The sequence below is a fragment of the Trichinella spiralis genome (assembly GCF_000181795.1).
Source record: "Trichinella spiralis strain ISS 195 chromosome Unknown Scfld2, whole genome shotgun sequence".
Lineage (NCBI taxonomy): Eukaryota > Metazoa > Nematoda > Enoplea > Trichinellida > Trichinellidae > Trichinella > Trichinella spiralis.
This window is the reverse complement of record NW_003526941.1, coordinates 2,199,376-2,220,975: the sequence shown is the minus strand read 5'-3', so window position 1 is coordinate 2,220,975 and position 21,600 is coordinate 2,199,376. Positions and strand designations below refer to the sequence as shown.

The window sequence follows — 21,600 nt, the reverse complement described above, 5'->3', positions numbered from 1 at the left end:
TTTCATTTTTTGCTTTTTTACTCTTATCATAAATTGCTACAAAATACGTCCAATTAAGTATTCTTTTTCTTTTGAAATTTCTTCATAAAAAAGTATCACAACATGGCGTCTGTTTATGAAAAAGATCCTGCTTGGAAATTTTTACGACAACCTGTCGACTTGGTAAAATTATTCTTATTTTTCTTTTAACATTATTAATATTTACTTTTTGATGATAAAAGCCGCTAGCGCTTAGGTATAATAATGACTGTCATCAAATTCTACCCCTCTCCTCCCCCCTCCCATATAGCTCTATCCTGCGTATACTATTTTCGTTTACTCAGTCGCGAAATAATAAGTATCACCGATTAAATAACGACTTAATTATTCTGCTCGATGTTTACACATAACAGAATATTTGTACCACTAATTTTTCTCATCTTTTATTATTGTAAATCAAATGAAAAGCAATAGTATTTCAAGAAAAGCAAAATACTCTTGAAAATTTCAAAAATAAGTTGTAAATGCTTTCTTACCAGCCTTTCTGACGGGTAGAAGAAATAAAAGCAAAGAGAATTGTTTTCTAATCTAAATTTAAAAGCGCAGCCAGCAGCATTCTATGCGAAAGTGAATGCAATTTTCTTCGAACTCTGTACTACGTTTCGTGTTTCAAATGTTCAGCCGTTAATTGACAGTAAACTTAAAACTTTTAAAATAGATTTATTAATTAAAAAAAGCTTTTTCATTTTCACTCAATAAGCATATATATTTTTATTATTTAACACATCAAACAAACATTAATGCATGTACTTACTTTTTATTATTGAGTACAGTAATACGCAAGTTAAAAAAATTACTTTTTAAAAGTTTTGTTTAAAAGTTAACCTTTATTATTTATTGTCAGTAATTTCAATATCTTCTTTAATTTTCCCAAAATATATGATCACAACACTGACGAATGTGTAAATATATATATATATAAATGACGTCAATTTGCATAAATTTTTGTTGAAAATTACTGATGCATTCATGTATGTATGTATGTAGTCAAAGGCAAAAAAGTACGACAGCAAAAAGTCATGCTGGATTCCAGATGCCCAAGAAGGCTACATTGCAGCGGAGATCAAGTCCACCAAAGTGGATCAGTTGGTCGTTATTACGGAAAAAGGCGTGGAGGTGATTGATTGAATCTTAAATAGCAGAAATGAAATTTTGCTGACACAATTGCCAATGAGTAAATTTTAAATTATGTTAAGAAAACTGTCAGAAAAGAAGAAACCCAAGAGATGAATCCTCCGAAATTCGACAGAACAGAAGACATGTCCAATTTGACATTTTTAAACGATGCCAGCGTTTTGCACAATCTTCGGCAACGTTACTATTCCATGCTAATTTATGTAAGCAGAATTGTTTGGAAAGGCTAATGTAATTTTTTTGTTTATTGTGCTCGTCAAATGCGATTTATTTGTTCAGACTTATTCGGGCTTATTTTGCGTTGTAATTAACCCGTATAAACGTTTGCCAATTTATGGCGAATCTGTGGTGCACATGTACCAGTGTAAACGACGGAACGAAATGCCGCCTCATTTGTTCGCCGTTGCAGATGAAGCTTATCGTAACATGATGCAAGGTGAGCATTTGATTTGCTATTTTATAAATTCTTCGAATACATATGAATTGAAAATGTTCATTACTTATCGAACGTTTTTCAACTGTGATAAAATATAGAATATAGAATCCGCATATTTATGTACATTGAAGTAAGTTGACTGTATAGATCGCGGAAATCAAAGCATGCTGATCACTGGTGAATCTGGAGCAGGAAAAACAGAAAATACAAAAAAGGTTATCTCATATTTTGCCGTTATCTGCTCTACACATGCTAACAAGGAAAAAGATGGAAAGAAACGAGTATTGATTGAATTATGCGAATAAAAGGGTTTTTATTTAATTTTATTTAAATATTTAATTACTTTGCCCGTAGGCTTCACTTGAGGAGCAGATTGTGCAAACGAATCCCGTACTAGAAGCTTTTGGCAATGCGAAGACGGTTCGCAATAACAATTCATCCAGATTTGGAAAATTCATTCGCATCCATTTCAACGGACACGGCAAACTTGCCGGTGCCGACATTGAACACTGTATGAAGAAAATATTACAATGTTTATTAATTTTTCATATGCTTTCGATTTTTTTATGTCAGATTTATTAGAAAAGTCAAGAGTTATCAAACAAGCGCAAGGTGAACGCTGCTTTCATATCTTTTATCAAATTATGTCCGGGAAAATTGCCGGATTGAAAGGTTCAGTTGAAGAAAAATATCCTGTTGATTTGCTCGTTTATACATTTCACATGTGTTGTAGAAAAGTTATTTCTCAGCAAAGATATCCGCAAGTATAAGTTCATTTCTCAAGCGGAGATTACAATTGACGGTGTCGATGACAAAGAAGAAATGCAAATAACTGATGTAAGTTCAATTATCGGTTTTAATTGTTGTGTTCTTTTTGCAAAAGTAAAAATGGTTTTACACTTTAGTTGTGCACTTTAAAAATAAAAATTTATAGGATGCATTTGATATAATGAATTTTGATCCCAGTGAAAAGGAAAATTTGTACAAGTTATGTGCCGCTATTTTGCACATGGGTGAAATGAAGTTCAAACAGAGACCGAGAGAAGAACAAGCTGAAACCGACGGAACTGAAGGCAAGCGGTTTGCATTTTATTAGTAATAAAGCAGTTGGTGATTGTTTTGATTTTAAGAAGCTGAATTAGCGGCGAAATTGTTGTGCGTGAATTGTGACGAATTTTTGAAAGCACTTTTGAAACCGAAAGTGAAAGTTGGAACAGAATGGGTGAACAAAAGCCAAAATTTGGAACAAGTATGTTTTTTCACTTTCTGCTTTGTTCGACTTTTATTATTTCGAAGTGAAAATGAAAGGCAAATTTTTTCCACACAGGTCACTTGGGGCGTTGGCGCACTTTGCAAAGCGATCTACGCTAGAATGTTTCGATGGCTAATACTGCGCTGCAATCGAACACTCGATGTACAAGAATTGGGTAGAAAGTTTTTCATCGGCGTGTTGGATATCGCTGGATTTGAAATTTTCGATTTCAATTCATTTGAACAACTTTGGATCAATTTTGTCAATGAAAAGTTGCAACAGTATTTCAATCATCACATGTTTGTACTCGAACAGGAAGAGTACAAATCTGAAGGTATTGCTTGGGAATTTATCGACTTCGGTTTGGATTTGGAAGCTTGCATTCAGCTAATCGAAAAAGTAAGCAATAACTAACCAATTTTTCAAGCAACATATCTCTATTATGTTTAGCCACTTGGTATCATTTCAATGTTGGATGAAGAATGTATTGTACCGAAAGCTTCTGATATGACTTTTGTACAAAAGTTGAACGATCAGCACCTTGGTAAGCATCCAAATTTTCAAAAAGCACGACCACCAAAAGGCAAACAATCCGAGGCGCATTTTTCCATTGTCCACTACGCCGGAACGGTTCGTTACAATGCAAACGGTTGGCTGGAGAAGAACAAAGATCCGCTTAATGAAAGTGTGGTCAACGTTTTGAAAGCATCCGATGGCAATAAACTTTTATCAGAAGTTTGGGCTGATTATTTCACTCAGGAAGATTTAGCCAAAAAGAAAACTACCCCTAGTAAAAAGAAAGGCAAAGCTGCGTCATTTCTCACCGTCTCTATGATGTACAGGGTAAAAACGTCTTATACAAAATTGCACTTGCAAAATCTTTATCAGTGTTGTATTTTCAAATTGTGTTTACTGAGGTAAGATGTATTTTCTTTTCTTTTTTTTTGTTTAGGAAAGTCTTGGAAATTTGATGTCCATGCTACGTGCCACTCATCCGCATTTTATACGCTGCATCATTCCAAATGAAAGCAAGAAAAGTGGAATTATCGAAGCTGGTCTCGTGCTGAATCAGCTCACTTGCAACGGAGTTTTGGAAGGAATAAGAATCTGTCGCAAAGGTTATCCTAATCGGCTTGTTTATGCTGATTTCAAGCAGCGGTAAAACTTCGAACGGTTGTTTTCTTTTTCTCTTCAGTTGTATTGAATTGAATCTCTTCTCATTTTCAGCTACGCAATATTTGCTGCTGACGAAGCTAAAAAATATGATGATCCGAAAAAAAGTTCTGAAGCTATTTTAAATACTCTGAAACAGAAGGATGTATTGAAAGCTGAAGAATATCAAGTTGGCGCTACGAAGGTAAAATGCGAAATTTGCAATATTTATACGGACTGCATGCGCATTATAAAGTATTGCGCATTGTATATGTTTGAGGTGTTTTTCAAAGCTGGTATTTTGGCAAGATTGGAAGAATTACACGATGAAGAGTTGTCCAAAATTATGGTGGGCGTGCAAGCTACTGCCCGCAGTTATTTGGCCAAATTGGACAGTCGACGCAGAAAAAAGGCGCAGTAAGTGTTGAGTGGAAGAAATTGTCTTTTGTTGGGCGGTCGTTTCCATAAAATCTGTCGCGTTTCAGCGAGGCATCGTTGCTGATTCAGAAAAACGTTCGAAAGTGGTTGAAGCTGCGCAGCTGGCCCTGGTTCCGTCTGTATGGTCGTGTGAAACCGCTGTTGACGCAGGCGAAGCAGCATGAAGAGTTTGAAAAAATTCAAGCAAAAATAAAGGTAAGAATTATCATATTTTCATTTTTTGGCAATGTGTAGTAGTGATGTTCTTTCAGGAATTGGAAGCTGCATCATCGGCGGAAAAAGCACGCTGTGCGGACATGGAAGCACAATTGGCAAATGCTTTGAAAGAGAAAAGTGATTTAATTTTGAAATTGGAATCAGAAAAGTCAAATTCGACTGAATATGAGCAGAAAGCGAAAACTCTCTCTTCTCAAATGGATGATTTGAATAAGCAGCATAAGGTGCTGCTTGTTTTGCTTGTGTTTTGTGGCTTGAATTTTAATATAACTTGTCTGGATCGAATAAGTTTTTGTTGGTTTTTTTGTAGAATCTTCATGAAAAGTTGGAAATGGCAGAAGAACAGCATTCCAATACACAGAAAGCAAAGAAGAAGCTTCAAGAAGAAGTGGACAAACTGACAGCTAGAATAGTCGAATTGGAACTTTTGGTTAAGAAGCATGAATCCGACAAACAGTCGTTGGACATGCAGTTGCGTTCGTTGAAAGATGCGGCTTTGCATCAAGAGGATGCACATGTGAAATTGTCGAAAGAGAAAAAAGCATCCGACGACAAGGTTCAGAAATTGACGCAAGATTTGCATGCTGTAGAGGATAAAGTTGTCAGTGCTGAGAAGGTGAACAAAAAGTTGGAAAACTCATTGGAAGAAGCGCATGATGCTTTGGAACGGGAAAAACGTTTGAGGCAAGAATTGGAGAAAGCGAAACGAAAAACGGATGGTGATTTGAAAGTGACTCAAGAGAATATGGAAGAAATTTTGAAACTGAAACAAGATTTAGAAATGAACGTGAAGAAGTTAGTTGGCTTTTTTGGTGTTTTAAAAATTTTGCAGTTTGAATTTCCATAAGTTTACTTTTCTTTAATTTAGAAAAGAAGACGAAATTAGTGTTTTGAACCATACTTTAGAAGATGAACAATCAACGGCCATGCGACTACAGAAGGTTGTGAAAGATTTACAAGTACGAGTTGCAGAAGTCGAGGAAGAATTGAACATGGAAAGGCAAAATCGTAACAAAGTATGTGTTTTTGTTTAAGAAAGTGTTGTTGAAAATGAATAGGAGTTAATTTGTACTGTTATTAATTTATTAGACTGAAAGAAGGCGTAAAGAATTGCAAGATGAAATGGACGAATTGCAGCAACAGTTGGAAGAAGCCGGCGGTGCTTCTCAAGCTCAGATGGAATTGAATAAGAAGAGAGAGGCGGAGATTGCAAAATTGAAACGAGAACAAGAAGAAGCAGCGCTTGCTCACGAGGCGCAAATTTCTTCCTTGAAGAAGAAGCATACAGACGCTGTGGCTGAATTGAATGAACAGTTGAATGCTCTTCAAAATTCAAGAATCAAGTGAGGATGTTGTCTTATTTTTTTTTCTCGTATTTATCATAATCGCGTTTTTTTTTAAATTATCCGTGAAGGCTTGAGAAAGGAAAATCAGTTCTTCAGAAAGAAATTGAAGAACTGCATTTGGCTGTTGATTCTGAAACCAAGAGTAAAGCTGTCCATGAAAAGCAGGTGAAAAGTTTGGAGGCGCAGTTGGTTGATTTGCAGACGAATCACGAAGAGACGCTTCGACAGTTGAAAGAATTGGAATTACAAAAATCCCGACTAGTGAACGAAAGCACCGATTTGCAAAAGCAGCTCGAAGAGCAAGATGTGCAGTTGAACAATTTGTTGCGTGCAAAGCAAACTTTATCCGCTGAACTGGAACGCACAAAACAAAGCTGCGAAGAGGAAATGAAAGTGAGAAAAATGTTTTCTTTTTTTAGTTTTAAAAAAATATTATTATTTAAGCAAAGTGAATCTTTTGCTTCACAACTGCGAAATGTTCAAGAAGAACTGTCTAGTGCTAAAGAGCAGCTTGAAGAAGAAGCTGAAATCAAAACAGAATTGCACCGTATGTTGTCGAAAGCGAACGCAGAAACCCAACAGTGGCGAGCGAAGTATGAGCAAGAAGGTTTACGAAAAACCGAAGAATTGGAAGATGCCAAGTAATAAAAAATCATTTCCACAAGTTGTGAGCGATGCTCTATTGTCTAATTAATCTTCATTAAGGAAGAAGCTCGTTATCAAATTGCAAAGCATGCAAGAAGAAATTGAAGCGGCTAATTTGAAAGCTAACAGTGCTGAGAAGCTACGACAGCGAGTTGTTGCTGAACTGGAAGATGCTGTTACTGATTCGGAAAGGGTAAAGTATTTTTTGCTTATTATTATTCCATTACTGTTTATGCGCATATGTATATTTATCGGCACATTTTCCATTATTGGTTTATTCATTCTAGGCTAATGGGTATGCCCAATCACTGGAAAGAAAGCAGCGTGGGTTTGACAAAATTTTAGATGAATGGAAACAAAAATGCGATGATTTATCAGCAGAATTGGACGCCAGTCAACGTGAAAATAAAGCAGTTGTGACAGAATTGTACAAATTGCGTCAAGCACTAGAAGAAGCTACGGATCGGGTAAAATGACAGTCGGCGTTGAATACTGATTTTCTCTTTTTTTTGACTTAAATAATTATTTTTCATTATAGGAAGAAGCTGTTCGTCGAGAGAACAAGATGCTTGCACAGGAAATCCAAGAGATAAACGATCAACTAGGCGAAGGTGGCAAGAATTACCATGAAGTGCAGAAAACCAGGCGCCGACTGGAAATGGAAAAAGAAGAACTTCAGGTATTTTTATTGATTGTATTGTGCTTTGGTTTTGTACAACAGTGCTTAATTGGTCAATTCAGAATGCGCTTGATGAAGCTGAATCAGCTTTGGAAACCGAAGAGAACAAAGTGATGCGTCATCAGATTGAACTGGTCCAAGTGAAGCAGGAAGTTGAAAAGCGTTTGCAAGAGAAAGAAGAAGAATTCGAAAATGTCCGGTATGCAAGTTTTACAGTGAATTTGTTTGTTCGATTTGCGATGGACGATGGAATTTCAACATTAGAAAAAAGTAAATGCATATGTACAGTTGAACCGATTGAATGATTTTAGAAGGAATCACGCGAAAGCTTTGGAATCCGTGCAGGCGACGCTTGAGGCGGAAAGTAGAGGACGAATGGAATTGATGAAAGCAAAGAAAAAGTTGGAATCCGACATTAATGATTTGGAAATAGCGCTTGACCACGCTGCCAAAGGCAACGTGGAAGCCCAACGTTTGATCAAGCGTTATCAAGAGCAAATAAGGGAATTGCAAGCACAAATTGACGAAGAACAAAGGTTGCGGTGAGTTTGAGATTTTGTGTGAAAGTTTGAAAAAGAAATAAAATAAGAATTAATTAATATTTTTAGCAATGAAATGAAAGAGAAATGCGAGTCAGTGGAACGTAAGTGCCATGCTTTGTGCGCCGAAAAGGAAGAGCTGACTGCAATGTTGGAAGGAAGTGATCGGGCTAGGCGCAATGCATCGCATGAAGTTCATCAAGCTAAAGAGCAAGTGAACGATCTTATTGTCCAATTGAACGCTGCAATAGTGAACAGACGAAAATTGGAGGCAGAATATCAACTGCTCCAAGTATGTTTGTTCGACATTGCCATCTTTTTCTCTTTTTCCACTGCATACCGCGTGATTTTCTCCAACCGAAAGTATACCGTTTTAAATTTTGTAAAATGTTCGGTTTTCTTTTTAGTCTGAAATGGAAGAAATGATGGAATCGTCGAAAGTGAATGAAGAGAAATCTAGAAAAGCGACTTTAGAGGCCGTCCGATTGTCAGATGAGCTTAAGCAAGAGCAGGATCACTGTCAAATTTTGGAACAGAGAAACAAATCTCTTGAGCAGCAAATTAAGGTTTGTATATTCAAGCCAAGCTTTCAAACAACCAGAGAGCTATGCAGAAATGTATTAAATGCAGGATATGCAAAGCGGTTTGGAAGAAGCTGAATTGTCAGTTTTGAAAGGAAATAAGAAATATTCTCAAAAGTTGGAAAATAAGGTAAAAACGAACCCCTCGCTCGATTGGTGTTTCAGTGGAACAATTACATCATCGTGTACAATATTGAAATATTATTTATTTTCGACGCTCATTTTACAATGAGACATTTGTGTAATTTTTTTCGACAAATTTCAATTTTGTTTTCAGATACGCGATTTGGAAATGGAATTGGATATTAATCAGAAGAAATATCAAGAATCTGAAAAAAATCGACGAAAATCTGAACGTCAAGTAAAAGAATTACAGTATCAAGTAGGTGTCAAATTTTTTCTTTTCGTATTGTAGTTGCAATTGTGTGAATTGTGATGTAATGTAAAGAGATGGAAAAGTTTAGCAGTGTGATTTTTTTTCCTTTTAAATAATGACCACTAAATTTTAAATGACAATAATTTTATATATGTGACTAGGTGGATGAGACGAAGAAGAACGAAGACCGTCTTCATGAACTTATTGATAAACTGCAAAACAAAGTGAAAACATACAAACGTCAGATTGAGGAAACGGTGAATTGTTGCTTTTTATTTATTAGCATTTGTTTTTGTTATTTAATTCGATTCAATTCAATGCATTCATGTTAATTTCTAGGAACAACTTGCGTCGTTGAATTTGTCGAAATATCGTCAGCTTCAGCATCAGTTGCAGGATGCCGAAGAGCGAGCCGATGTGGCGGAAAATTCACTGGCAAAAATGCGGGCCAAGAATCGTTCCCAACCGTATCGAAGCAGTTCGACAATTGTAATTTTATGAGATAAAATTTACGAATTTTTTTTATTTATCATTTACGAACAGCATTTAAAAATTGAAGAGAATATTTCTTTAATTAATTATTTTCAAATTTATTTTGTTGATGCATTTAATTTATAAACTGTAATGAAATTGAAAAAATTGTAAAGATGAAATACATTTGAATTTATTTCATTAACAAGCTTTAACAATAACCATGGAACATAGTAGCATCACTTTTTATGATCATAGCGTGACAATTCGTGGAAATGATTGTAGTTGCATTCAGGCATCGCCGAGGGATTTGTCCAAATGCCGTTCTCTTAGCGCTTTGAACAATAGCACCGATGAAGAATCGTAACGAAGTGCGGTGATTAACAACAAGTAGTGATGGTGTCCCTCCCTTTCGATACGAGGTGAAGGCACGCATAATATCTATATCTATATCTATATATATATATATATATATATATATATGGCTCGTAGCATGATTTCGCTTATCTCATCGATTGTAGTTTTGCTTCTTGATTTCTAAAATGCTAAAAAAATAAAGCTTTCTTTTCATCCAAAGCCAAGTCTTCAGCACGACGAATAGCAGTTGCTGCTGTATACGCAGTGTATATGCGCGAAGCGGCGCAATCTGTTTTTCTTCACTCTTCTTGTTGCTGCTATTTTGTTTCTTTTTCAGCTGTTTTTTACATTCTTATCATATTCACAAGCTTCATCTGTTTCGAACACTTCTTCTGATGCCAAAGTGGCGATGGACTCGCACATGGAATCCATATTACTAAAGTAAAAATAATTTTTACCATCCTACACTCACACTGTATATATAATATGAAAAATTATTTTTCTAACATATAGTTTGGACCGCCTTCTGAAAATGACCGCACTTTTGAATCTGCCGTTGTATCTACAGTTAGGTTTGGATGCGTGCTGCTGGTTGCAGTTGCTTGTGTACGTCTTTTGCTGCGTTTCAAACTGAACAAATTACCCCGACTGACGGTAGCGTCGTCTACACTGTTCTGAGTTGGTGCGCTGTTGGTCGACCCTGGCGGTTCAGTGAAAGCTCGATGCCGACTCGCAGGTTCTGTATTTCTTCGTCTGAAGCAGCTGGAGAGTAAATATTCCCTGCAGTTGCGGTGCACGATGATGCCACACTCTTCGCACTTCAATTCTTGTCGCAATATATTCCAAACCTGGTTTGTTTGCATATTTATCTATTTGCAGGCTAATCAACAAGACAAAAACCTACCAATTTTTTGCACTGGTAACAAAAGGTCGGTGTTAGGATGTTCACCTCACGAAAGCGATGCCTGGAGTCGATGCGGTTGTTGCGACGAAAGCGCAAAAAATACAGCTTCATTTCTTGCTTGCTGATCCGTCCATCACTAAATATTTACTTGAATCGAAAGATTGTCGACAAACGTTAGGTAAGAATTTTCCTTTACTGGTCCACGTCGAGCGCGTTGAAAGTGTCGATCAATGGGAAATTACTTCGAATAAGGTCAAATTCCTTTTTCGATATATAGCCATCCTGATTAAGGTCGTAATGCTTAAACACAGCCTAAATAATGATAATAATCAATTAACAAACAAGCCAACTTATGATTTGTTGTTCATTATTACAATAACACTGATTATTCTGCTGATTTAATATTGTGAAAATGAAAACGGTGGTAGGATGAGAGTTTTCACAATTTAGGTGGTGAAATACTGCATTATAACGTGAAAACGTTCATTACAAAATTGATATTGTGATTGTAATTATTACTTTTGCATTTTTTCCACAACGAAATGAAATAAGCAACATAATTGTGTAAATTATCGACTTTCTACGTTATTGCTTGTTCATTTGATTCATCTTTGCCATAGTACAGAGGATGGACGTGCTGCTTAAAGTGTGTATTTTTGAATCACTTTGTGAATCACGTCAATATACGATAATGATCCTTTGATATGTATGCTAATATGTACTTATCAACGATGTAATGATGAAAATGGGTAATTCAATTTTGAAGTAAGATGTAAAATTTTGTGCCAATTTTCAAAGGGCAACATTTGCAAACAGTGTGATTAATGAATGGTGTGTTGTTTTGTTTGTTATATAAATATTGCAAAGCTGTTGAAAGTTCACATTTAAATATTAATTTTGATTAATTCAGTTGTCCTTTTCTTTTCTTCCCGAATTTTACGTCCATAAATAACTTACATCGACCATAGTATTCACGTGCTTTTGCATCACAGAAGGCTCTACACGATTTTGAACACCTTCGGCCCAGTCAGCTAGAACAGGAGCAGGCTGAATAGAAGACTATAAAAAATAACATTTTTCATTTACGATTTTTTAATATTATTTGCAGCAAATGCTATATGTATTAGTCGACTAACTTACCCTTACTTGAAGCAGCGTTTTCGGTTCGCGTTTCAAAGAGAGAAAATAGATTTCCTCATCATTGTATGGAATGTTCAACGCTACCTAAAGTAAATAAGTAAAATTGAATAATACTGCATTCAAATTTCTGAAATATTGATATTGCAGTGCACTCGTAATGTGTTAATTAAATTCTCGTTGGCATTGGAAAGAAGATGCGGCTGTTGTATATCCAAAATCAAGTTTGTAAAAATGCAGGCAAGCTGTGAAAATTTCTGGCAGTTGATCATTTTTTCAGGTGAGTAATCAGGGATAGCCGTGTGAAGTGAAATGAGATCTTTCATGTGCACTCCTCTGAATAGAAATTTCGAATAATGAAATTGAGTGTATTTACATATCAATATCAATATATATATATATATATATTGCATTTGCATGTGTTACATAATCGGTATTCTGAAACCGTGGGACATGTGGAGCACTTTCCTGTAAACGGAAAAATTGCTTGCCGAGGAAAGTAAATTCGAAAATCCAGACAATTCCTGGAGACAATTTTCAATTTCAATTACACAACAATCGACGAATTTGCTAATCGATTTTCTCTTACAAGGCGTGTTTCGTGAGGTACGCATGCCATTGTCCTGCACAGACGCGCCAAAGAAGAATGAGTCAAGCCACCTATGACTGCCATGAGTGTGTTGAAATTTTTCAACTCTTTCAAATGCTGAAACAGTTAATCATTTCTTAAAAAATAAATAATCTCGTCGATAGTATGATAATTTTGATGAGTAAAATTATCTACCTTTGCGACATTGACAAACTTGGTCACCACTTCAGCGCGTTCACGAGGTAGTGGTTTGCTCAGAACCATACATTGGACCCATTGTGAAATGCTCTATTATTGTTGTTATAATTTTATTGATATGAAGCATATTTTTACTGTAACACTGAAATAGCTCACATTGAAACTTGCAATACTTTTCTGTAAAGCTGGTACGGCATTTAGTTGACTATTCGTCGCATACTCTTTGTATTCCTCAAACTGAAACGGAAGTAACAGTCTTATTGCTTTCTGCACGTAAAATATTTCAAAACAAACTTACGGATATCCTTCGAAGAAGTTTGTATTCGATGTGCGTTAAGTTGACAGCCAAATTTTCTGGAGTCCATTGATCAAAGGAAAGCGAAATGCGTTCTGTTAGTGGTTGTTTTATCGATGAATACCGTGACCAAGGATGGGGTGTTCTGCAAGCAAAAACTGTGCAGCGTGTCACAATAAATCACGAATGTGCTTACAGTTTGGCCAAGTCTGAAAAATGATCTTTCACACGTGGTGGGGCGATTTTGATCATCTGTTGTTTGAGCTGTTCAACGGCTTCGTCCAGATCAGGTGCCCTGAAATGTTCTGGAAAGAGGCGCATCCATAGTCTGAAACAAACTTTATTACAAAACAGCAAAATTACAAAATGGCGATTACTTTATTAAGCGGCAAGTATGAGGCCAGAGTGAAATGTCTTGCGTTATTTGCGCAGAAATGACACTGATTAATTCAACAGAAGTAACGTACCACTTGTGAATAAGAAGTAAAGCGACTGGTAAAGGGTCCATTTCGGATTCAGCTTCATCACCTGAAAAACACATTTCAAAAATATACAAGCATGTTCACTGCAAATGTTATATGTTGCTCTGCTAGTTTTACGTTGTTCTACAGTTTTTGCTGCTTTTGTATGCTACTTTTGTGTACGTTTTATGACTAAACATAGGACCCGTGTTGTATCGTTTCGGAAATTTTTTATCCATAATTTTCTTCCCTTTGCTGCATGCACACTGCCAAAGCACGTGTAAAAACTGCTCATAAATAGTATTGCTTTTGTAGAGCTGTTAAATGCAAACGAATGCTTCGAATTTTTTTATTTTAATAATTTATTAGAAAAATGTGACTTTAATTCTTCTTGGTGTAATTGGTTTCAGTTCATGTTGTCAGTGATGATTGCGGAAGCACATTTTGAGAAATTCAGCAGTTTAACTTTGGTAAATTTTATTGCTTGACTTGACTTATTGCTCATATCCTTTGGATGATGATCAAGAAATATTTGCGAGAGTGGAATGAGATGAGATAAATGCAGTGATGAGAATCTAATGGGAAATTTCCAGCGGCAAAAGCAACGGCTTTTTGGGCCAAATAGTTTATCAAGTATGAGAAAATGGGGCACAACAAACAAAAGTTTAATTTGGCGTAAGTTATTGTAAATTTGACGAGGAAAGAAATTTGTTATATTTTTATTTTCTTCTGCATTTTGCAAGGTAATATGTAATTCAATCAATCAATCAACAGAGCCAGTGTAGTTTCATTTTGAATTTAATACATTAATGGTAAAATGTATTTGCAACGGGGCGAGTGTTTTCTTCGTATAAATTTAACGCTACCCTTCCGTTGAAGAATGAGATTATTTTTAGAAGAGATACGATTTGAAGCAGCAGCAGTGTGTTGTTGATTTCTGACTGCGTAAGCTAACTATGTTAAAAAAAACAAGCCTTTTTACAGTCACCATGCATAGGTGCTTATGTCATAACTGGAAATGAATGTATTACGTGTAAATGCGTCTGACATGTGTCAAATTATCAAGCTAATGCACAGAAGCGCTGCTCGGCGAAATTGATTCTTTGTCACTTCCGCTATTTTTAATTGAATAGATTGATACTCTGTTGGGTGCGCAGTTGTTGGGAAGAATAAAGAAATGTGTGATGGGTCTTTTTCAAAGCAGGCAAATGATCATGCAAATTTGATCAACGATGTGTCACATGAGCACGAAAGTAGTATTTTTGTTGAGAATTACTTCAAAATTGAATGATCACTAGAAATCATAGTAGTTTTATTTTTAACGACCGCGCCAAAATATCTTAAACAACAATCGCTCGTTATCGGTATGGAAAAGTTAAAAATAATGCAGCACATCGTTGAACATGTTTCGATGAAAGATTACATCAGATACAGAATTATATATATATATGTATCAGTTTCAGTGATATCTGTTGTCATTATTAGTCGAAACATTTTATTTATTTTATTATTTATTTATTTGCTTTTGGAAATTTATTTTATTATTGTTTTCTTTGTTTTGCCTATTATCACTCGCGGTGCTTGCTTCAGCGCTTGTGCTTTGTCTCTTGCTTCTCAATGCTTATCAAATGAGACACTTATTGATTTGTTGAAGAAAAAAGTCCTCTTGACAAGAAATCATCAAAAAAGCTTAATACATGCATGCTTCGTCTGTTTGGTGAACGGCCAAAACAACAATCAGCACTAGCAATGACAATAGCGCAGTCTGTTGTTCCATAGCTGATGGAAACACGACGGCGCATTTCTAGCTAATCGATCTTTTTGACTTCACAGCATGAAGAACACAAAAATAAACCAGAGAAAAAGAAACAATCGCAAATGATTTTCTGTTCATTTTCCATTAGAGAAAAAGCGACATTTGCTTTTACTGTGCTGTGCTGTACGTCATATAAAACTATGGAACATATAACCAAACGCATAAGATGCCAATTTGAGCAGACAAATAGACAGACATTAACAAACAGACACACACGCGCACACACGCACACACACATACACACACACACACACATACACACACAATGAATGGGAATTATGAACAAAGCGGCTATGGTTTTCGTTTAGGCAGAGCTTGATGTTGTTTAGCATGTCGACTGGGAAATAATTGATTTGCGCTACAGCCACACGTTGGTTGCTGGTGATAACTAACGTGTATATAGTAGTAGCATTGCTTTCCAAAACTGCAGAGACTTTTGTGAATAACCGTCAATGGCTTAACAGGAGGAAGGAAAAATTTTGCGCAAACAACCTTACACAAGCTCGATACACGTCAGAACACGGCATGTGCATATGCAAACAGCTTTGATCTGACAAGCTGGCGTTGGATTAGCACGACATGCTGCGCTTGCTAGCAACTACACAACAGACGGCCTCGCGTCGTCGTCAAACAAAAAGCATCAAATGGACGGGAGGCTCAGTAAGCAAAGTCATGGCGGCTTTTCCTTTTTACAGGAACTTTAGTTCAATGGCATTTCAATAGTGCTTGTTTTGTATTCACTTCCTCATTGTCTGTCTGTTCGTTCTTGTCAACAAGTATTCCTCGAATTATTTTTCACTTTTGAAATCCAAAAAGGGAAGGAATTTGTCTTAGAAATAACCATTTCAATGAATGGTGAAATGAAAGAAAAATGCAAATTTTGTCCAAACAAGAGCGAATTATGCACTGTGTCAAATAGCGAATCAGTCGAAAATGCACGGACGGATAAATTAAGGGATTTAAAAAGATTTTCACTTTCTCTTTGTTTGTTTGCAAATGCAGCAAATTTGGCAGTGAGACGCAACAACATTTTGCAGTGATCTGATTTTGCAAATCTCTCTACGGGATAAATATTTCAATATTCCTGCTCATACAAATAGTATAATAATTCTGTTAGCATCAATTCAGACATCAATAATATCACGTGTGATGTAGAGGAAAATGAAAAACTGCCAAAGAAGAAATGGAAAAATACATCAGTAGGTGACCAACAACTGAGTTGCTGAGACATCTGCCGGCGGCAGCGAAAGGCCAGGAGCGCAGAGGCCGCTTCTTGCCACTAAGCAGCAATTTGCTTCGATCAATTATTTAAGCTTATTGTCGAATGGACTGAAAGTTGTGGTCGTGGTTAGCTGGACCGAGTTGCGTTAACCGGCAGGCTCCGACTAGTAAAAGAAACACAGTTCAACTTACCGAGTCGAAGCAACGCATCATGCGCGAGCTTGTTGATGGTGGTGAACCGGGATTGAAGCCGCAGATCGGTCAGGTCGAATTTGACAGTCGTCTCGGGCATTTTGCGTCCGATGTCAGCTTCATCGGCCAACAGGCTTGTCTCCAAGATGGACAAGTTGAAAGGAGAGTATCACAACGGCTGATGCAATGCAGGCGGTCGCCAGGCCGGCCGGCCACGTCTGACAAAACAAGGGCCCGCTTTCTCTAGTTGGCTGCGATTTTGTTCGGCGCCCTTGCTTGCGCCACTTAACAGCGCGTTGCCAAAGCCAGGACCGCGCGCTTTGAACAACACTTTCTTGTCGTTTTTACGCGAAAAAGTAAAGTCAGATGGACAAAATGCGTGAAATATCGATACCCATTGCGCGCAGCCAGCAATTGAACAAGAGTAACCTTAATTAGCGACGAAGGGTGAAGGACCTGAACGACGTTCGGCTCTCTGCAGACGCGTTCAACTGCCAATATTCGACGTCACTGTTATATTGATTCTCCATGGTTTCTGGGCAAAGCAGACGATCAAAGAAAAGCGTGCCAGCTAGTAGTAGTGTAGCAAGCTAGCTAGCTAGCTGGCTGGCTGAGTGGCTGGCTGGCTGGCTGGCTAGCCTGTGTGAATCGGCAGGACGACGCAGCAGCGGCGACGGCAGCGCGGCACTTGTAGCTAAAATGAGGAAAACTACTGGTGACGCTCAGGCGGCTGGCATTTCCTCGTTTCATTGTTACTATATAGACGGCGGTGTTGTTTTCTTTTACGCCTTTTTTCACTGCTCTTTTCTTTGTTCTTTCTCCTTATTTATTTTCTCGTTTCCTGCTACTTAGTTTCGCGTTCATGCGTGTGTTTGTTTGTTTGTTTGTTGATCTGTGTATGTCTATGTAAATGAGTGTTTTCCGAATCGAACAGTCCTTATGGTAAACAACAACTGCATCCTTGACTGCGCCAACGCAAGCAACCATACGCAAGTGTTTTTGCATCAGCTAGTTACTGTGCGGAACATAAAACAGCTTTGTCAAGCTTGCACGAAACACAATCCTTGCTCACACCGTTGCTTCTTATATGCTCGAAATAGGCAAACAAACGATAATTCTTGCCTGTTCTAAATTGAAAATCGATATGCCGCACTCGTTGGACAATAAATAGTACTAGTGTGAAAATGCACGCAGTTTTGCATGGGTTTACTTTTTTCCATGTATTACAGCTTTCTAATCGCAAAAATTTGAATACTTGATGAACTTTGTGGAGAACACCAAATCACTGATAAATACGTTTTGTTATATATATATATATACATGAATCAGCAAGGAAATCAACTGGATTTTCTTTTGTAATATGAAAATTAATTTTTATGGAGAAAGCGATGATTCAAGAACATAGCGTATAGAAATATTGTGATTTCTAATTTCTGGGAATTCGTCTGGTAATGCTCACAGAAAACACGCTTTCCGTTACCTGTCTTCTCTTATTACATTTCACTGACTGTCGCTGTGATAGTCAAGTCACAGGCATTGTTAACGATAATATTCATTGTCCTTTTACAGCCAGTTCTAAAAGACTATCAAATACAAGAGGTTTTTATTTGCGTCCAACTGTTTCCCCTTAAGATACAGCGCATCACCAAATTTTGTTTTTTCAAGTCAATAAAGTCAGGCAGCAAACCCATTTTGTGTCTTTCTCTTCGTTAAGACAGCTCTTTTTCATGTGATACAACCACTAATCAAATTTCGAGGCATGATAGACTCACTTCTAAATTTTTTTATATCTAATACTGCTACGTATAGTGGTCAAAAGCCTCAGTAGCTATATCGGTTTCTTACTAATCTGGCTCAATTTTCTATTTTCTGGTTATTTCCACTCAAAGCTTTTTCCATTGCACAATTATATCTGCTGGCATTCCTGCCCCACTAATACTTTTGTCGCATCTGCTTTTATTGAGACACTTTTGAGGATCTTGCATCAGGCGTTTTCTGCACTCATCCAATCAGATTGTTTCCATTGTGTTTGGAAGCCCTTACATAATGTACACCAGTTTTCGCATTTTCTTTTCCCCACACTCGTCGATTTCATGGAATTTTCACTATCCCAAAGTATTCACAGATTTTGTTTGATAATGACTGTCAGCTAATATTTTACCCTTGATCCTTGTGCAGCATTATTCTGCCAGTCATCATGACCAACAGTCACGTTGCTTTTCCAGATCTGTACAGTTCTGCACAAATGGTAAAAACTTTATCTGTCGAGCGGTAAGTCTAAACTAGTGATAGCATTTAATGAACGCTCTTTTTCTTTGTTGCTCTCTGTTTTTTTCCTGACAGTGCTGATCTTAGTGCCCCTTTGCCGGCAACTTCTTGCAATGTGAATTAGGAAGCACATGGCAATTGAATTGCCAGTCAAGATATATTAGGTATTTTTCATTCAGGAGTTCTGCAAGTATTTTTCACTCCTCTTCCTCCTCCCCATCACTTTGTGAACAGATGCGATAACGCTTCCCGTTCCTTTCTGTTTTTCTTCATTATAGGATATGTTATACTAATCTTTCTGTTTCCCACAGATGTTTATGTTTAACTCGTATGAATGCAATGATTAACATGTATGCTTAATATGTATGCTGCATCCTGTATGAAGGTATATAAATTCTGTTATTTCTATTGATGCTGCAGATATAGGAATTCACGTATGACGCAACATAATCATTATGCACCAATACTCAAGTCGCTGACTGATCTAAGTTGCTTTTTGGAACTCATTTTTTGAAAAATTCAGCTTTTGTGGATTATATCGGTAACATGGACTGTCCGGAACAGTTGAGAATTATCCATTCTGTTTGGAATAAACGGTCCCTCTATTTGGTTTACTTTCTCATTTAATACACAGGAAGGACATCGGTTGAGTTCTTTCGTCAAGCTTTAAATTAGAAGTTTAGCATTAGAATGCAGAATTTACTCATGTTGCCTGCATTTCATCAATATGGAACATTCTGAAAGTGTTTGAGAACTTTGCTTCGCAATTTATTGCAATACCAGTAAAATTACGCATTTGCTCATTTCAAAATAATTGTTCTGTCATAATTTTTGCATCGAATTATGAAGTTTGTTATTATACGTTTTGTTAATTATGAAGTTGAATCAAATTGCTCTAATGCGATTGCTGACAATATTCATTAATATCTTATTCTCTTAATGTATGCATTTGAAGCTTTCGCTCTGCTAAAAAAGTATTCATGTTATAAAATGCTCATTAACTTTATTATCATAATTTTATTTCCTCAATGTTACCAATAATGTGGCTATGGAAATTTATTTTCATGTTCTTTACTCCTTTAGTTAATGCTATTGTTGGTGATGAACTTTTAGAGCAGCAGTTACTGATGTGAATAAACGTTCAACATAATTGTCAAAGTACTTAAATTAACAATTAACGTGAAACGTAACACGTTATTCTACATAACAGATTTTATTTCTTATAGGAATGCACTGAGAATGGTCACCCAAAAATTGCTAGACGTTTCAAGAGCCGCCAAAAAAAACACAAATCTTGCTACCTTTCATCTTCCATTGCACTCATGCCATTACATCAGAGCGTAGTGAAAATGACAATATTCCACCAAAAGCAATACGACACTTTAATAAGCTGCAACTATAAGACTCATAAGGCCAAAACAACTAAACGCATTCCTCAAGGAAAGTGCAATGTATCAGTGAATTCTGTTTATCACATTTGGAAACAGTACTGTACAACAATTGTGTAGACAAATTATCATTTACAAACTGATCATTATTTCATCAGACATTCGACAGAATTGCTAATTTGCAAAAGTGTCAATTATACAAAAGAAATAATGCAATACTGCATGAAGACTACAATCCAATTTTACAATGTTCAATCATTTTTGTTTCTGCATCGCAAGTAACAAAAGCAATTGCGTAAATGAAAATTTTAAATTTAACGACTGGGGCAGTACAAAAACAAAATGCAGGGACAAATGCAATTAGAATGAGCAACATTAGCTAGAGGAAATTAATAGAAATTTCTCTGGAAAGGTTAACAAAATGTATATAACCATTCCTCATTAACCAGAAGGGAAATCTCATTTCGTATCTGATTACTCCCACAAAAATTGCAAAATTATTCGACGTTTTTTGCAATATATCGGCAAATACGCTTCCATGGAACGTGCGACCTCGTTTGTATTGATTAATATATTTTTCCTGATCGATTGAAATCATTTTCGCAACAATTGAAAAATTTCGACTTTTCTAAAAAAGCAAGACAACAGCTTCTTCTGTTTTTGCGTTTTTCGAAAGTAGGCATTTGTCACAAATTTCGCTTTTTTAGTTATGTATTGCTAAATTATGATAAATTAGAGTGCTTCGGAATGTTCAACGGCAAACAAAGTCGTACATGGTGAATAGATGGCCTCTAAAGTTCGCAGATGCCTACATTAATACACAGGAAAGCGAGCCATCTGTAACTACATAGAAATGCAACCAGGATGACTAAATTTTGGTATCGCAAATGTGTGCGGCATTCTAGTAACGTATTTCTTGAAACTATCAAGACTGGTGCAACATTTCTTTGCATTGGGCAAGTCGATTTTCCTTCAATTTTGGTCCATTTCGAATAAATTGAAAACAGTTGTTTAAATACGGTTTGAGATGTGAATAAAGTCTTCCATTATCAATTTCTCACTGACGTATCTCATAGAATTTAACATTAGAAAGGAATTTCTACAGCTATGACTGTCAATATTTATTAATACCTGATAGTCAATAGTATACCTTCGGAACGGTTGATATTTTCAAATAAATAATCATTTCATTCAATTCTACGCTGTTCATGATCTTAATTATTCATTGAGCATCTCAATGATACCAGGAATGATGCTCTCTGATTCCGTTTTAGATTAGTTCGTCATAATGAAAAGACACTTATGCAAATGAGTTTTAAATGTTGTATTTTGTCAGAATAATTAAATTTCAAAAGTTGAAAATAAAATATATTAACAATTTATGAAAAAAGTAATGTGCCTAATGATAGGTACTTATTCCAATTACCGACTATAGTAGCATAGTAAGCTAAGTAAAATATTAGGCGTGCC

The 21,600-nt window shown here is 36.4% G+C and overlaps 3 protein-coding genes across 3 annotated transcripts; 2 read left to right on the top strand and 1 right to left on the bottom strand.

Moving 5' to 3' along the window:
- The first annotated feature begins 102 nt into the window (after positions 1–102).
- On the top strand, positions 103–7,883 carry Tsp_02984 (putative myosin head (motor domain)). Its single transcript, XM_003379271.1, has 22 exons — positions 103–162; positions 1,027–1,155; positions 1,236–1,376; positions 1,453–1,609; positions 2,343–2,446; positions 2,544–2,622; positions 2,740–3,260; positions 3,312–3,704; positions 3,814–4,019; positions 4,089–4,430; positions 4,499–4,646; positions 4,703–4,891; positions 4,978–5,462; positions 5,536–5,683; positions 5,757–6,010; positions 6,082–6,406; positions 6,524–6,654; positions 6,719–6,851; positions 6,946–7,125; positions 7,197–7,337; positions 7,400–7,536; positions 7,649–7,883. Exons 1-22 carry the CDS (start codon positions 103–105, stop codon positions 7,881–7,883), a joined length of 4,638 nt encoding a protein of 1,545 aa, XP_003379319.1.
- Positions 7,884–10,005: 2,122 nt separating this feature from the next.
- Positions 10,006–13,309, bottom strand: Tsp_02983 (RAS guanyl-releasing protein 1). Its single transcript, XM_003379270.1, has 10 exons — positions 13,252–13,309; positions 12,981–13,089; positions 12,788–12,929; positions 12,646–12,756; positions 12,487–12,579; positions 12,292–12,408; positions 11,706–11,789; positions 11,523–11,624; positions 10,204–10,509; positions 10,006–10,134 (listed from the first exon to the last, which is right to left on the bottom strand). The coding sequence occupies exons 1-10, from the start codon at positions 13,307–13,309 to the stop codon at positions 10,006–10,008; spliced, it is 1,251 nt and encodes a 416-aa protein (XP_003379318.1).
- A 5,362-nt stretch (positions 13,310–18,671) lies between these two features.
- Positions 18,672–20,250, top strand: Tsp_02982 (hypothetical protein). Its single transcript, XM_003379269.1, has 4 exons — positions 18,672–18,745; positions 19,163–19,230; positions 19,266–19,351; positions 19,969–20,250. The coding sequence occupies exons 1-4, from the start codon at positions 18,672–18,674 to the stop codon at positions 20,248–20,250; spliced, it is 510 nt and encodes a 169-aa protein (XP_003379317.1).
- Positions 20,251–21,600: the final 1,350 nt, after the last annotated feature.

Coding starts and splice junctions, on each gene's coding strand:
- Tsp_02984 (XM_003379271.1), top strand. CDS start 103: ATGGCGTCTGTTTATGAAAAAGATCCTGCTTGGAAATTTTTACGACAA. Junction 4,431..4,498: donor CGACGCAGAAAAAAGGCGCA/GTAAGTGTTGAG, acceptor GTCGCGTTTCAG/CGAGGCATCGTTGCTGATTC. Junction 6,011..6,081: donor CTTCAAAATTCAAGAATCAA/GTGAGGATGTTG, acceptor TTATCCGTGAAG/GCTTGAGAAAGGAAAATCAG.
- Tsp_02983 (XM_003379270.1), bottom strand. CDS start 13,309: ATGAAGCTGAATCCGAAATGGACCCTTTACCAGTCGCTTTACTTCTTA. Junction 12,757..12,787: donor AACTTCTTCGAAGGATATCC/GTAAGTTTGTTT, acceptor TTTTACGTGCAG/AAAGCAATAAGACTGTTACT. Junction 11,625..11,705: donor AAACGCTGCTTCAAGTAAGG/GTAAGTTAGTCG, acceptor TATTTTTTATAG/TCTTCTATTCAGCCTGCTCC.
- Tsp_02982 (XM_003379269.1), top strand. CDS start 18,672: ATGACCAACAGTCACGTTGCTTTTCCAGATCTGTACAGTTCTGCACAA. Junction 18,746..19,162: donor AAAACTTTATCTGTCGAGCG/GTAAGTCTAAAC, acceptor TTGATGCTGCAG/ATATAGGAATTCACGTATGA. Junction 19,231..19,265: donor CAAGTCGCTGACTGATCTAA/GTTGCTTTTTGG, acceptor TGAAAAATTCAG/CTTTTGTGGATTATATCGGT.